General features: G+C 45.8%; 2 protein-coding genes across 3 annotated transcripts in view; one reads left to right on the forward strand and one right to left on the reverse strand.

Moving 5' to 3' along the window:
* The first annotated feature begins 1017 nt into the window (after window positions 1-1017).
* On the forward strand, window positions 1018-6270 carry chst7 (carbohydrate (N-acetylglucosamine 6-O) sulfotransferase 7). Its single transcript, XM_062557053.1, has 2 exons — window positions 1018-2343; window positions 4664-6270. Exon 1 carries the CDS (start codon window positions 1060-1062, stop codon window positions 2314-2316), a length of 1257 nt encoding a protein of 418 aa, XP_062413037.1. The 5' UTR covers window positions 1018-1059; the 3' UTR covers window positions 2317-2343; window positions 4664-6270.
* A 3523-nt stretch (window positions 6271-9793) lies between these two features.
* slc9a7 (solute carrier family 9 member 7) overlaps window positions 9794-16153 on the reverse strand; it is a 47840-nt gene continuing 41480 nt past the window's right edge. For both annotated transcript variants that reach the window (XM_062557054.1, XM_062557055.1), the window contains 2 exons: window positions 14685-14790; window positions 9794-10180 (listed from right to left, as the gene is read on the reverse strand). In XM_062557054.1, coding sequence (XP_062413038.1) covers window positions 9902-10180; window positions 14685-14790 — 385 coding nt within the window. In that variant the 3' untranslated portion in view covers window positions 9794-9901. The remainder of the gene's footprint in view (window positions 10181-14684; window positions 14791-16153) is intronic.

The following is a 16153-nucleotide window of genomic DNA, read 5'->3' on the forward strand; positions in this document are numbered from 1 at the left end:
TGGATTGATTTACTATTATGCTGTAAGAAAGGCAGACAGAGCATGATGCAAACTATGATATCCAAAAATGCCCCACAGCAAAAAATGCAGTAAGTAGTGCGGTTTAGAGCCCCAGGGTCTATTAAGATACTGCAGAGGTGTACCATAATGTCGCCATCATTGCAATTGTTTATGAATGTGTGTCATGAATAAATGTGTTTACTTTTTTTTCAGGAACCTGTGTACAGTGGACAAATCTGTATGCAAAGTCAGCCATGTTTGGAAATCCTGGTGGAATTACTGGGCTGCCATAACATTGTTATATTGATTAGATTTTTTTAGGTGTCAGATCCATACTGTAGCCTACCCTTAATTTTCCTCATGAAAGTTTCAAGTTGATTCTGTTTGAAAAAGGGTCACAGGCTACAGCAGGTCAATTTTATTGATTTAAGCATTACAAAGGCATGTCAGAACAACAAACTCAAGAAATAATGACAAAAAATGTATTTCAAAACATTCTGCTTGTGAATTATCCATGAGGAGTAGGCCTACATTATGTACACGTGGAGACATGTGTTTAGTAGCCTAATAGGTGGATGCTGGCAAAAAACACTGCATTTCTTATGTATGCCAATAGCCTGTGCCTATACCAAAGGTGCTCAAAGTTCACAATAGGGAATCCTGATGTCAATGGGGTACAGTAGTAGGTAGCCTAACAGGTATGTAACTTTTAGAGTGTGCTAATGAAATGGCAGTTCACATAACATGAACAATACGACAAATATACAAACGGTTACAAATAGTTTGATCATTTAAACTTTCTGAAAATATCCTTGAAAAGGTAGAAATTGAAAATGCAGGTGCTACTGACTGGACATTCAGACTTTTATTTCACAATAAGACTTTTATTTCACAATAAGACAAAGACTTTTATTTTGAAAATGGGAGTCACCGGTGGGCGAGGCTCAATTGTTTCCTTTTTTTAACTCTTGAAAACTTTGTTGCGCATCATGTTGTTATTCATACAGGGGCGCCAAATCTCGTTGAGAACATCGACGAGACGGTTCTTTTGCCGTGGAGATGAAGAGAAGACTACAGAAAAAATACATTATCTTAATTTTAGGTTATTCTGTTGTACTCCTTTTAATTCCCTATGTACTAGATTACCGGGCTAAATCGGCTCAGGTTAAACATGGACTGCAACAGCCAAGGTGCCCCGATTTGGAAAATACAATAGCATTATGGAATAACGGAGATAAATCGGGCAACGCCACGGACACAATAGAGGACGTTGTCAACAGGAGTCATTCAAAAACACATATCTATCTGCATGCAACATGGAGAACGGGGTCTTCGTTTTTGGGGGAACTGTTCAACCAGCACCCAGATGTATTCTATCTATACGAACCGATGTGGAATATGTGGCAAGCTCTCTACCCAGGAGACGCTGGAAGTCTGCAAGGAGCTGTGCGTGATATGATGAATTCACTTTTCCGTTGTGATTTTTCTGTCTTGAAATTATACGCTGGCTCAAGCAATATTAGCACATCTTTTATTTTTGGTTGGAAAACCAACAAAGTGATCTGTTCCGAGCCTTTGTGCAGCGCGTACAAGAAGCACGAAGTCGGATTAGTACAAGGAGAAGTCTGCAGTAAATGCACGTCGAAGGACATTAAAGAGCTAGAAAAAGAGTGCAAAAAGTATCCTGTGGTTGTCATCAAAGACGTGCGGGTGTTGGACTTGGGTGTGTTAGTACCTCTGATGAGAGACCCCTCTCTGAATCTCCAAATCGTCCAGTTGTTCAGAGACCCAAGAGCTGTGCACAATTCTCGACTGAAATCTAAATTAGCCTTGGTAAAAGAGAGCATTCAAGTACTTCGAAGCAAGAAGCAGACTGATAAATATAAACGTCTGCTCGTTCCAAATAACAGGGTAAATCGCGCTGAAAGCTATGTGGCCAGTGCTATGGAACTCATATGCGATAACTGGCTGAATGACATGTTGCTCGTTATGAACGCGCCTCCATGGGTGAAGAGGAATTACATGCAGATACGCTACGAGGACTTGGTGATGAACCCCGTTGAGGAGTTGCAGAAGCTTTATCGGTTCTCCAACCTCACGTCTTCTCCACTATTAGAGAAGTTTGTGTTGAATATGACGCATGGACAGGGATATTCCTCTGACAAACCGTTCCTCATATCTTCAAGAGACGCCAAAGAGGCCATCTTCGCCTGGCGAGAACGCTTGAATGTTGAGCAAATAAACTATGTCGAATCATACTGTAATGAAGTCATGCGCCAGTTAGGCTATCAGAAAAGAAATGTGGACAAAACATAGTCATTTCTTCTGCGCAGGAGAATCGAGGTAAGATAACGGGAATGCATTGTGTTATTTTGAAGAGCCCACGTCTCTTCATGACTTTTACGCATAGATGTTTTTTTTTTGTAGGCAAACATGTAGTCTTCATAATGTCTGTTTTATCAATATTTCTAAACCCTGAAAAGCCATACAGAGGAATTAACCTGAAATAAAACTCATGCAGTTAGCCAGAGACCTACTGTATCAGCTCCTCCACAAAAGTTATGTAATTCTCCAGAATGATCCCAACACTGGCTGAAGGTTTTTTTTTATAGTTAATTGTTAACTTTAAAGGTTGACTTTCCTTCACACCATTACAACATGTCCCTCTTATGTAGAGGGACACCTTAATGTCAGAAGTCTGATGAAAATGTAACTTTATAAAATATTGTGGATGATGCTGTCCTGACAACAGATGACAACAGATATGCCTTTATAATCATATTTTTTCTTGAACATGCAACTAACACCATGAATCATTTCTAATGGTTAAATATGAAGCATACAGATGCCATTTCATTTAACCCTTTAAAGTGGTGATGCCTAGGCGATCATTTATGTAGGATTCCTCAGCCATCATCACCCCGAATAAAGACAAGATTGTCTCATTTGCTGCGCTGCCTGAGAATAGCACTGCATGTCTTGTCGATGCCATGCACGAGTACTACTCATAGTCCCTCACAAGTGTCACCCATCAGCTCTTCTACCCAGCAAACACTTGTTAAGTCTGACGCTTATTGTGCATAGTAAGGCCCAAACAGAGATCAGCTGTTTCCCCTCCCGTGCACAGTTAACAACACAACAGCAGGTTTTGGTTCTTCTTTTGTGTGACCTGTTTCTTCTTTGCAACTTTAGTAACACAACTATTGGTGCCGGACAAGGTTTATATAGCCTACTTTGTCCTCAGTTTTATCTGTCTTTCAGCTTCCTGGTATCTCTGGTATAGGAAATCACCCCCGGCAGTCTGTGATCTGTGCCGAGGTCCTCGGTTATTATTTTTGATTAAATGGGAGGTTGCCTGGAAACGGACAGTTTTCCAATTTTGGGATTAAGCTCTTAAGGCCCCGTGGGGCCCATTAACTAATTATTACAGAGCTGTGGAACTGTTGCACCAATTACAATATAAGTGCTAAAAGTATCACACCAGCTGAAGTGAACTAGTGGCATGACTGAAGAGGTGCCATTTCAACCTTATTTCATTAAATCCTCTGGCCTACTGCTGTGAACAATTAACATGGAACAAGTGAATGAATACTCGTCTCCATTTTTCCCCAAACAAAGGACTTGAAGGGGAACCAGTCTAATCGAAAGTTAATGTCAACTATCAGAAGTGGACATTCTGTATTTTCTGCAGCTAATCCAGAACTCCAGAAAAAAATCAATCATGTCCATGCTCTATCTTTAGCTGTAGATTAGCATATTGAAGAAAATTAAACTGGGCACATTTATAGAACCTGAGTGCTTCTCAAGTGCTTTCTGGCTAAGGGCTCATAGCATTTCAAGGAGGTGCGAAGTCAGAGCTATCAGGTGCCTCAAACACTAGCCCAACTGTTCATCTCATGGATTCCCTAGAACCGCAGCTGATCAGCAGCACTGGCTAAACCCACAACTACAGAAAGTGTGTGCTGCAAGTATGTTTTTTTTACAATGTTCACAGTGTAGGCCTTCAGCTAGAAGCACAAGGGAAATATTTGAGCGCTCTTTAATGAGAGAGCATTGGGGGGCGGCTCTGATAGAGGCCTCGTTGTTTCTCCACTGGCACGGCTCTGCACTTCTCCCTCTGGTGAGACCAGGCGCTGGCAGCTCCTCGGCGGACCCACGCCTTGCGTCTCGGACCTCAGAAAGGGAGCCACTGTGTGAGAGAGAGCCTGTCCATGGAGAGGATGCTGTTCCCAGCGTTCAGCTTGTCACCGGCCCCTGACGGGCAGGCCTCTTTTCAGCGCTGCTCTGAAGGGGCCTTGCTGCCTGTGAAGCAAATGGCTGGCAAGTGACGCACTTGTGGGCAGCTTCTGTTCAAACACCGGTGCTACCCTCATACCATGACGCTGAATAACAGCAAACACTCTTGTGTGAGTGCACCCACACACAGCATTGTGCCTTGCCATTTGGTGCTGGGCTTTCTCAGGGTGGCTATACAATTGAGAGTGCGTGGAGGTTCCCTGTAAAATTCCGTTGGTTTACTGTCGGACTCACAGCCTTTCCCTGGAAAGAACAGGCTGGGTGAAAGTCTTGTGTTGCCTAGCTACTGTACCTATTCTAGTCATTAGTTACCCATGTCACCTAGTAACCACTCCTCATCCTCAGCCTCACTTTCCTCTCTTCACAGGAGCTTCACGGACAGGAGCCGAGTGGAGCGGGGAGCGGGAGGGGTACGTGGCGACAGCAGGGCTGGCGAGACGGCCACAGCACCGGGCAAAAGGGGCAGCGGCACACTGGCACAACTAGACCCTGTTCCCTTAAAGTGGGCATCCTGCCTGCCTGTCAACTTGCATTCAGAAGGACACAACGAGAGGATACCCCATGAATAGCCTCTGGGCCTGATAGACAACTGTTTCATCTTTGAGAAGAACAACAGAGCGAGGGGAAATGTGATAGAGAAAGAGAGAAGGGGGGGGGTTGTTTCCACAACTTGTACCCATATTGAGCAGGCCCTTTGAAAAGGGCGCATTTAGACACTTAAACCGAGACGAGGGGAGAGGAAAAGAGGCTTGAAAGGTAAAGAGGATAGCAGGGTAGACAAGAGGAGAAAGTGAGCAGGACTGCCGGTGTTGTCCTGACGCCCAGATTTCATCACCGTTAATCCCTTGCCAATCCCTTGGAAAGCCCTAATCGGCTGGGGCTGGGCCTGCCTGCCTGGGACAGAAGTCCACTAAGGGGGCTCAGTGCGTTCACGTCGCTTCCTTCAGCCCCTCCAACTCCTCCCTTTGTTCCTGGCGGCCGAGTCTCCAGTGCATGTGGGTTTCGCCTGTTGTTCACACTCCACTCTCAAGACCAGATTCACATCCAAACATGGACAACAACAAAAAAGAAGAAAAAGTGGAGGATCACTAACATTTTCTAAATGTGCAACTGTGCTAAGTGACTGTGTGAGATGTCTGACTTGACAGTGCTATGGGGTTTATTTTATGGGACGGTCCTGAGAGAACGGGGGAGTGTGGAGGGTGTGGTCGGAGAGTGCGCACAGACCCAATGCGGACAGCTGGCTGGCTGGTCTTGTCCAGTCCAGTCCATGACGTTTCACGCATGCTGGTGTGAAATTCCTTAACGTCCCATGAAAATGCCTGAGAGGTCCCTGGGTGGTTCGATCACACTGCAACAGAGTGCGCCAGCACCAGAGCTCAGATTTCTCAGAATGTTTTAAGGCGAACACGTGAACTATGCTAGGGTACATCTAATAACGCCATCTGCAGTGACTTTGTTTGGTTTTCAAACTAAAAGACACATCTTGTGAGTCTTAATCTTCTGACCTACTCCGTCCTGTATTTACATACAAAACACTGCTTGTGAGGGGGGCAATGTGTTCTGGGACAAACACATTAATGTCCCCTTGCACTTGTAAGTAAGTCATTGGTGTTCACAGCATCTTAAAATTCCCTGGATGTATTCAATGTTACAGTCACTCCAAGCCGTGAACACTATTATTTCTTGACAGGCAGGCCACACCAGGCATGTAACTGAAGCGTTCTGTTAGCGGAGTGTAAAAACAGTTTTAGAAGACTGATCTAATTTTTTGGAATGTATGCGCTGCTATTGCGTCTGGTGTAGTCAGTTCCATTGATTGCAGTGGAATCTAATTATTGCAGCATGCACTCCGCAAATGGAGTGCTTCAATTGTATGCCTGGTGCTGCCTGCCTGTAATGGACTTAACTTTTCAACTGACAGTTTATCACCGTATTCTATTTATGAACTGAATAAATGACACATTTTTTTACATCTCTGTTGACGTCTGTTTTATTTAATGCCATATAAAAGAAAGAAATGCCTCGATATTGCTACGGCATAAACTGAAGGATATACTGTACTTTTTTGTTTGTTTTAATTCTCATTTAATGCATACCACAAATTTGACAAGACTGACCAGTTTCAGGCTGAATGCATTAATGTCTGATTGATTATATGGGGGAAATTCTCAGGTTTATTACAGTGCATCTTCTTCCTCTACACACATTTCAGATCTTTGACAAAATGGTGGTCCCCTGTACATATTGAACTAAGAAATACATCAGCATGCAAGGGTATTGCAAGTAAAACATGATTGCTACAGTATAGGAGACAGCTTGATGAGGTCCTGACCATATTTACAATTTATTTTTCTTCCCCTGCCAAATGGCTTAAAGTGGTTGTGACGCACAAAGCACGAATGAAAAGTGAAAAGCATGTAGTCCAAAGAGGCTATCAAGGGTTCAGTTCACAGGACATTGCACCACATGCGGGTCAAAGTCTTCCACCAACGTTGACGCCGAGTGTATGGCCTCCTACTTCCTGTGTTCAAAAAGCTCAAATTCCAATTTCATCCGCTTCACGCATTGCTCTCCTCATCAGATCAGTGGTTGATTCGCTAGCCCAGATTCAACCTGGTGGTAGGCCTAAGCAGCGCCTCAGGAGCTATAGGCAAATGTAACAGTTTACATGCGAACATATGGGCATTCTCACAGTTGTCTGTCTGCTCATTAACACCCAGCGAGAAGCAACTGGCACTTGTTCTACATGTGTAAGATGTGAGTAGTTCTCCAATGTGTGTAGTCATGTGGCCTATGCTGGGACAGTTGATTCTGTATAGGCCTAGGCTACAACAGTCGCATTCAGTTAAGTTAGCGGCGCTGGCTGCAGTCTGCTTGCTAAGTAGCTAGTCACAGATGTCGTTTGAGTGGTGGTGTGATAGCTGAGCTAGTGGAGACATTAGCATTAGCGCTTGCATACGAGGACCAGACAGGCCTGACACCAAACAGAGGCCCAGCATTCACAGCTGGGTGTCATGGCGGTTTCTCTTTTTACTTTTACTTCTTCCAGATGTTCTCCAAGCCGTCCAAATCCAATATGTGGCCACAAAGGAGGAGTAAGATAACCTGACCTGTTCCCCCCCACAGAAATTCCTCTCACTAGTGCGAGCTGCCACTCAAACACAAGTCCCTTCCTTCCTTCCCTATCTCCAATCTTCATTTTATATCTCAAATAACGATTAGCCTGAAATTAGACTTTGGCCTTCATCTTCTAGTCGGGTTCATACCTATGAAGAGTTCTCAATGCAACCCACCAGCACTAACATTCTGTACACTGCACGGAGAGAATACACACACACACACACACACACACACACACAAAGTGGGAACGAGTTGGCACACAAAGGGCACCAACTTCCTTCAACAATGAGATTTGCTCTACACACACACAAGCCATTAGCGAGAGCTAGCATTACATTATCAGCAGATGGGATTAGCACCCCATATGCATAATATCGCATTACCACTTGTGCCCCGGACCCTTCCTTTTAGACGCGTTTGGACTGCAGCTCAGCTGCAGCTAAAGTGCTTGAGGAGGTTCGCTTTCCCCTGCTGCGCACGGCTGCTGCACAGATCCCAGACAGCTGCAAGGGTCCCTGCGGGGGCCCCCGAACATAGCATAGCCTGACGCTCATATTTACAATTGTTGGAGGAAAGCCAATGGCTGCAATAAAAACGGTTGCGGACTGTTTGCGTTCTCCCTATGGCTTCAAAGTAAACACAATAATAATAATGGAAAAGGAAAGTGTGGGGAGGAAGTTATCACAGTAGCCACAAGGAGTTCTTCAAAATCAAAAGAATCACTGGGTATAACTTATGTGGATTCTCTGTAGACAAAGATACTTGACATTATAGGGTCTGGAACTAACAAAAAGTTACACAATGTCAGAGCCTTTTGCATCATTGATGATGCAAGTGAAGGCCGTGAGAAAGAAGTGAAGTATGGCTATTTAACTGGGGGGAATTCAAGGCTATTGTTCCTTTTTTTAAAAGGTTACTCTAAAGCTACATACTGAACATGGCAGCCTGAACATTGTCATAACATTACAGATAGGAGCATTTGCATTGGCCTCAGGTACAACGTTTGCAGGAAGTTGCATTAGATCTACATCAGTTCCTCTTACATCCACAACAACACGCGGAACAGCAACCGGCTGCCTTCCCGAAGACCACCTGGAAAAACAGGATCGTGGTGATTCACTGAGGATGCTTTCTGAGCATTTTCCCAGGGGAAATGCCCCTGGATCCAGCCGGAAATGATTGGTCAGGATGTTGTGTGAACGTACACTCTGCGGTTTTAAGTGCGGGCAGTCCACAAGGGTTAACGAATGTAAACAGAATTCTTTCTTCACTGCAGATTTCACTGTGCACATGGGCTCAACCCAACATGGCTGATGTTCCCATAGGGACTGAAGAAATACATTATAATAATAAAAAAACAAAACAAAAATTAAAAACCAATAGAGATGAAAGAGCCTCGGTAGATATTCACAATATTATATGGCTGCAACGTGTGATGCCATATGAGACAGACTTGGGCTCCAGTCTGCAAGCTGCGGCAGAAGCCATTTGTCTTCTGTTTGTACAGGTGGGTGATATAGTAGGACTGGTGTACGTGTGTGTGTGTGTGTGTGTGTGTGTGTGTAAGAGGTCCTCGGCTTCACGTAGACACTCAGGGGGGTTCGGGGTTTTTGTAGCAGTAGCGCCGCTTCACATGTGCGATGACTGACCAATGGAGACATAATGAGATGAGACGCGATTGCACTAACAGGAAGGAAATGACGATGCACGAGCCCCTATGCCACAACACTCGGACTTGGCGCCGTGATGGCCATGGAGTCACACACCATCAAGCAGCAGTACACGATTGCAGCCATTTTTTCCACATCTCCGGGGGCAGGCGAAACGGCTCCCTGGCAAGACGGGTTTCCCTGGCGCGACAGCCGAACCAAGGGGGCGGGGGGGCAGTCTCCCCAGCTCCTCTGCTTTCCACATTCAGACAGAGGGGAATATAGTACAGTTTCACAGTATGTAATGTCACGTCAGTCAGTTCAGTTCTTCCTGGGGGTGGCCAGCTAGGTCCTCCAGGGCCCCTCGCCATGCTTCACCACCCATTCACTGCAGTCATGAAAATGGAATGATACTGGATCTCTTCAAGACAAAGGCTTCACTGTTAAACCCACCCTCTCATCTATCTTCCTCCCTCTCTCTCTCTCTCTCTCTCTCCCCTTCCTCTCTCTCTCTTTCCTTCCTTCCTTCCTTGCTCTCTAATTCTAGCTTTCACCCTTCTTTCTCTCACTTCCCCTTTCTCCTCAACCCTCATATCTTCTCTACTCTTGTGTGTCTCTGGCTTTGGGTTTTCTTCTTTGCCTGATCCTGTCTTGTCGGGGTGCAATGACTTTAGGGTGGAGGGGAGAAGCATCATAGGGACGGGGGGGGGGGACGGGGGGGGAGGGAGAGGGGCTGGTCTGTCCGTTTTTAGGGTGTAGGGGTTGGGTAAGGTTGGGTTGGATTGGGTTGGGTTGGTTGGAGACATAATGGGGTTGCGCTGGGGGACTGCGTCTCAGGCGTGGTCCTCGATGGGGAAGACGAGGCGCGTGCCGCGGCTGATGAGCTCCTGCTCGCGGGCGTCCAGCTCGCGCTCCAGGGCCTCCTCCGACGTGCTGCCGCTGCGCCGGCCGTTCAGGCTCCAGCGCGGCCCGCCGCCGGCCCCCGCTCCCCGGGAGGCCCCGTCCACGCCAGAGGCGCCGTTGGCCGTGATGGCCGTGTCGCCGTACGTGAGGGTCAGGTCGCCGTCGTTCAGGATGAGGTCCGAGTCGTTGTCGGGGAGCTGCTCCTGGTTCTGTGGAACAGCACACACGCACACACACACACACACACCACAGTCCAACATAAGGGTGGGAAGGGGAGGAGCGGGGAACCATGGAGCAAGACACACACACACACACACACACACACACACAGACTTGAACATGAACGTGGTTATAGACACACTCAGACATTGACACAAACAAACACACAAACACACACACACACACACACACAGACTCTATCTTCCAAGCACAGCACAGAGGTTCATGAAGGACACTATGGGTAATGACAAAAACAAAAACAAAAACAAAACAAAAAGAGGGAGCAGAGGAGCACTTCACTTAGTCCTTCATTAGGAGAATCTACGGCAGAAAACAAGTGTCGGCTGTCAAACACAGACACAGTGGAACAGTGTGCTTACTGCTGAGTCACACACAGCTGGAACAGACAGGCACCCAAACCCACAGGGACACCTGTTATACATCACTCTCACAGATACACAAACACACACACACACACACACACACTCTTCCACAGGGACGCACACAGATACAGAAACACACACTTTCTCGCAGACACACACATTCACAGATACACAAAAACACAGAAACACACGCAAACTGAACACGCACACACACACACGCAGATAGAGAAACACACGCAAAGAAAAACACACACACTCAGATACAGAAACACACATAAACAAACACATCCACACTCACACACACACACACACACACGCACACACTAACCAATGACGACCTTCTAAAACAGCTGCCACTTGAACAACAACTTTTCTCAACAGAACTGAGGGATTCACAATACAATGAGCCCACAAAAGAAAAACAAGTCGTCACTTTGTTTTGAAAATAGGTTTTTAAGCCCCGACCAGTAGGGCATTTCATCTGAAATCCCTCTTTGTAATGGAAAAGAAAGCACTGAAGAAAGCCTTCACAGTGCCCCTACACAGAGATTATACCTTAATGAAACATATCAAACATAGTAAATGTTTTATTACATAACACGATGGATGAGCCATACGTATAGAACGAGTTAGCACCCCTGTAGGGTAGGAAAGCCGCAGGGAGAAAGGATAAATGACCATTTCATGAAATAATAGATTTTTGTTTTCTCAATTTCCGACGGCTACAGACTGGTGGTCGCTATAGAATACAAAAGAACAGAAACCAAATTAAATTCAGAGCAGGTAGTGTCTTCATCACGGCTGCCAACTCAGACTAAAGATAATCTATCAAGAGATCAAGAGAGTATTTGGGACAAATACTGAGCGACTGAAAAAAATAAAGAAAATAAATATATAAAAACCTTCAAAACGCCCCCTCTTCAATCATCTGCCCAAATCACCAAAGAGCGAGACACCAAATGCTTGCAGAAGGGATTGGATTAAAGGATAATTTTTTTAATGTTTGGCATCAGATTCACTGTGATGGACTGGGCTGGGCTGGGCTGGGCTGGGCTGGCCATCAAATGGCATTGTGCATTTGAGTTCACATGAATGTGCCGGAGAGGGATTGCTCGTTCGAGGTCTGTGAGTTGTTTATAAATACGGACATTAACAAATTGGTTCTGTAAACAGGCTCTCCTTTAGTCACATCTGGTTTGTATCATTCCGCCCCCTCAGTCATCAGGGTAACATCAGTGCGAAGTGCCACACCTTTTCATTGGGTCATCAGTGAATGTTCCTCACGGGATCACTGTGACATTTCTTGGCATGCCACCGACTGGGCCAGAGGGGTATTTTTCCCTAAAAGCATATCTGGCTGAAGCTTGTGGTTCTATCAAGTAACGCGACTCTACACAGCAAAGTAAAGAGATGCTGCCCCACAGACCCGCTTCCATCTATTTCATGGGTCATAAATTCAGTCGAACAAAATTCTACATGGAGTGGCTCTACACATGAGAGGTTCTTTGTTGACGTTGGTGTGGGGAACAGTCTTGGATATTTGGAATCCAAGTTAAGTTACTTTATTTGTCCTGAAGGATATGTGCAAGAATTAGTAAATAGTAGAGAAGTGTTTACGTTAGAGTTTTGAAAGAGTTAGTGACACAACATCTTCAAACATTAGGTCGCTCTGACCAGCTAAAGCCTTCCCTGACCCACACAAGCACCAGCACGCAGGCTGTCAGTTCATCATATCACAGACAGAGCAGGGGGGGGTGGTGGGTTGGCAACGACTCCCCACAGCTCCCCATTCAGCCCCTAGCCATGTGGAACCATGTGCCCATCGAGCCAAATGAGGCACAAAGGGCTGGATTCATGGTCTATAGGCCAGCCTCACACACACACACACACACACACACACACACACACACACACACACACACACACACACACACACACACACACACACACACACACACACACACACTATAGAGTATAGAGATGAGAGAGAGACAGACAGACATGACAAAAGACATTGAAGTCAAAATGCCCGTCTGTACTTGGCCATGACAGACAGAGAAAGGAAGAGAGGAAGGGAGTGTGTTGAAAAACGCGGCAGGGGGACGGGAAACCCGAGGGATGAAGAAGAGGGAGGGCGGAGGGAAAGTGGAGAGAGAGAAAGAATGTTCTGAAAAGAGGGAGAATGTTCTGAAAAGAAAACACACACACACACACACACACACAAACACACACAAAAACAGAATACTCAAAGAAGCAGACTGGAGAGAAGGTGGGGAGGAGGAGAGCGGAGGAGACGAGATGAGAAGAAAAAAATAGGGTTTTTGTCCCTCACATGACACCATACAGTGACAGCAACCCTGAGGAGAAGGGGATGACTGGGGTTCTGGGGGAGCTGTTGTTCATCGCATGAAACAAGAAGCCCCTTTGTGTTTTACTATGTAGAAAAACAGTGTGATGACAATGACGCTGGCAGTAAACATCTATGCGAGCGAGGTGGTGTGTGTGGGGGGGGGGGGGGGCGTGTGTTGTGAGACGTGTGGGCTATTGTAATTCACTGGGACAATAGCCAATTGTGAGGCATTTGTGAGATCAGCCAGACCAAGCTGGCCAAGGCAACACCCGCCACCCCCACCCCTCTCTTTCCCCCCTACAGTATCAGCTTTGAGATGCGTTGGGGAGTTTGCCTGAGTGAATCCGAGTGTGACCGGCCCCAGTGAATGGAGGCGTTCTCCGTGGTCACAACACTGCTGCAGCCGGGAGTCTCGGGGAGCGATGTGTTGCGCACCGGCAATGGATACATCAATGGCTCTTTTGTGACCAACTCTGGAAAGTTTTTCATCCTCCAGCTACAGCGTTCAGCACAAAGGCCTGATGTTTATTGTGTGATCTTTTTTAGCTAGTGGAAAAGGACGCGCAGAAAGCACACAGTGTGTTGCTTAAAAGCTTCAACACTTATAAGGCAAGTTGCTCAGAAGTCACTTCCCATAATCCATAAGAAAGGCAGACATTTCAGGGCATGATTTAACTGCCAACAAGTTTTTACATGTAGTTGTTATAATCAAAGTTGTATGTGAATGTAACAGCACTGTACAAAACAGAACGTCTGTACAAATAAAATGGCTAAACTACAGATTTGTATCATCATTCTATCATTGTTAGTGAAGATCGAGGGCAAACAGTTTCAGTATAACAAACCAATCACAGCTTTGGGGAAGTTTGGCGTAACGAAAGAGGCATCTGAGATTCATTGAGGGCATGGTCAGTGATTTCTGGAATGCTCCATTGCGAACAATGTAAAACTGACCTTTACACAGGAAACACTGAAGCATTAAGAGAACCAGACTAGCACCTCCTCACGCACGTGCAGAGAGACACTCACTGTAGAATTATGAGACCCCAGGGACTTACTCTCTCTCGCTCTCGCTCTCGCACACACACACACACACACACACACACACACACACACACACACACACACTCACAGAGACACACACACACACACAGACACACACACACACACATATATATATATATATGCGCACACACATACTGTACAGTGGTGTAGTCTAGTTTGCTGTAGTGGGTACTGTATACAGTGATCACCCTCAAACTCTCCTGACATCTTGAAAATATCTCATGGCAACAATTTGTCATAAAAGTATGTTGATTCGTATCCTTGCCAATACTAAGTGTCCATGTTGTTGCTTTTTAATTGAGTATTCTGCATATCAGGTAGACTACACCACTGTGTACATGCTCACAGATATAAATGCACACGCAATCCACAGACTCTCATGTAACATAAGCAACAATCTGACCAAATTGTGTCTTGACAACCATTTCAATACAATTAGCGAGTTGGTCTGTGTGTGTGTGTGTGCGCGTCTCAGTGAGTGAGTGGGTCAGTCAGTGAATTAATGAGTAAATCAGTGACAAAACACATGAGGAAGAATGTAATAGTTTATCAGTGTGTGTGTGTGTGTCTCAGAGAGTGAGTGGGTCAGTCAGTGAAATACTCTGTGTACTGTAAATCAGTGACAACACACATGAGGAAGAATGTAATAGTTTATCAGTGTGTGTGTGTGTGTGTGTGTGTTTTCACCATACTCACCTCATAGGCCTGAGGACTGGTCAGGCATCGGGCCAGTGGACCACAGCAGGCTGGCAGCGTGGTGGTGAGGGGTGGCCCACTGTGGGTCAGGATGGGCTTCAGATAGCTGGACTCTGGTTAAGGAGGCTCACTCTCAACAACAGCATCGACAACATGCACAAAGAGCATCAACACACTACTCGAGTCTAGTGCATCTACCGTACAGCCTGCGAATAGGCCTACAGTCACCTAAACAACATGACTCCTCAGTGTTATTGATGAGACAGAGAATAGTTTGGGAACAGAACATTATCTTGACTGCATTGACTGTAGAATGTGCCCAGTCACGCATATCTAGTGCGATTACAACACTATTAAGTTAGTTATTAACAATCGAACATACTTCTCCTGTAAGTAAGTGATGTTATTGTGTTCTAAATGTATTATTAACATGGAGGGCACTCTGAGACTACAGACCTCTGAGGGACGGACGAACAGACAGACAAACCACACCAAGAATGGTGGATGTAATAATATTCAAAAGGTACTTCTCTTGTAAGTACAAGAGACATGACATATCATTCCCCGTAATCAAACAACCTTTCCACGCCCCCAGTTTATCTTTCAGTGACGACAGGTGACGACACGACGAGAGCACAAGTCAGATGTGAATTAAGGGATCATTGACACAGAACACGCAGACACCTCATACAGCATGGAACCTCTACTGAGGTGACTCTTATTCCATAAACTCGTGGAAGACAGAATTGTCTCCAGCAACAGGTTGCCCCTCATACAACAGGTTGCCCCTCATATACAGTATATACCACTGGGGCTTTTGTGCCACGTAAATCCCATTGGAAACAACTGTAACAGCTTAAGAGCTATTAGCTGAATGGGTGATATGAGGGGCGAGCCTGAGCGGACTTGACACTGGCCATCTGAGCTGCGCTGAGCTTGTGCCTACCTAAGCAGCAGAGGGCTATCGTTTATTACCTCATTCATGTGACAACGATGATTAAAGTACACATGCGCTATAAATAGACCCCGACCTAAATAGAAACCCAGAGATCCAGATCCAGCTCCCCCACCCACCATGCCCTGAGGGGAGCCTTGTTGAGAGCCAATGGAAAACCCACCGGACTCGGTTTAGCAGACACCCTCGGAAACTTTTCTACTTCCACATTATATCCACCCTCATCCCATCTCCTTAATTTATACCCACCATCCCTCTCTGAAGGTGACTTGCTCCCTCCCGTCACAGCTATTCATTTCACCAGACACCATTATCCAATTTAACTTAAGTAGATAAGTACAGTGCAACGCACATAAGAGCTGCTTTTTACTGGTGTGACAGTATACGAACAAGACAACAGCAATGGTGACTCTGGCTACGGTTGCACCACTTTTGTGTAGGCCAATGGTTGCACCATTTCTGGGCCTAGTGTGGTTGAACTGAAAGCCACTGACATGCTGGGGACCTCAGCAAT

This window comes from Sardina pilchardus, chromosome 15 (genome assembly GCF_963854185.1).
Source record: "Sardina pilchardus chromosome 15, fSarPil1.1, whole genome shotgun sequence".
In the NCBI taxonomy this organism is placed as follows: domain Eukaryota; kingdom Metazoa; phylum Chordata; class Actinopteri; order Clupeiformes; family Clupeidae; genus Sardina; species Sardina pilchardus.

Excerpts from the sequence above, each read along its gene's own strand:
- chst7 (XM_062557053.1), top strand. The coding sequence starts at position 1,060 with ATGAAGAGAAGACTACAGAAAAAATACATTATCTTAATTTTAGGTTAT.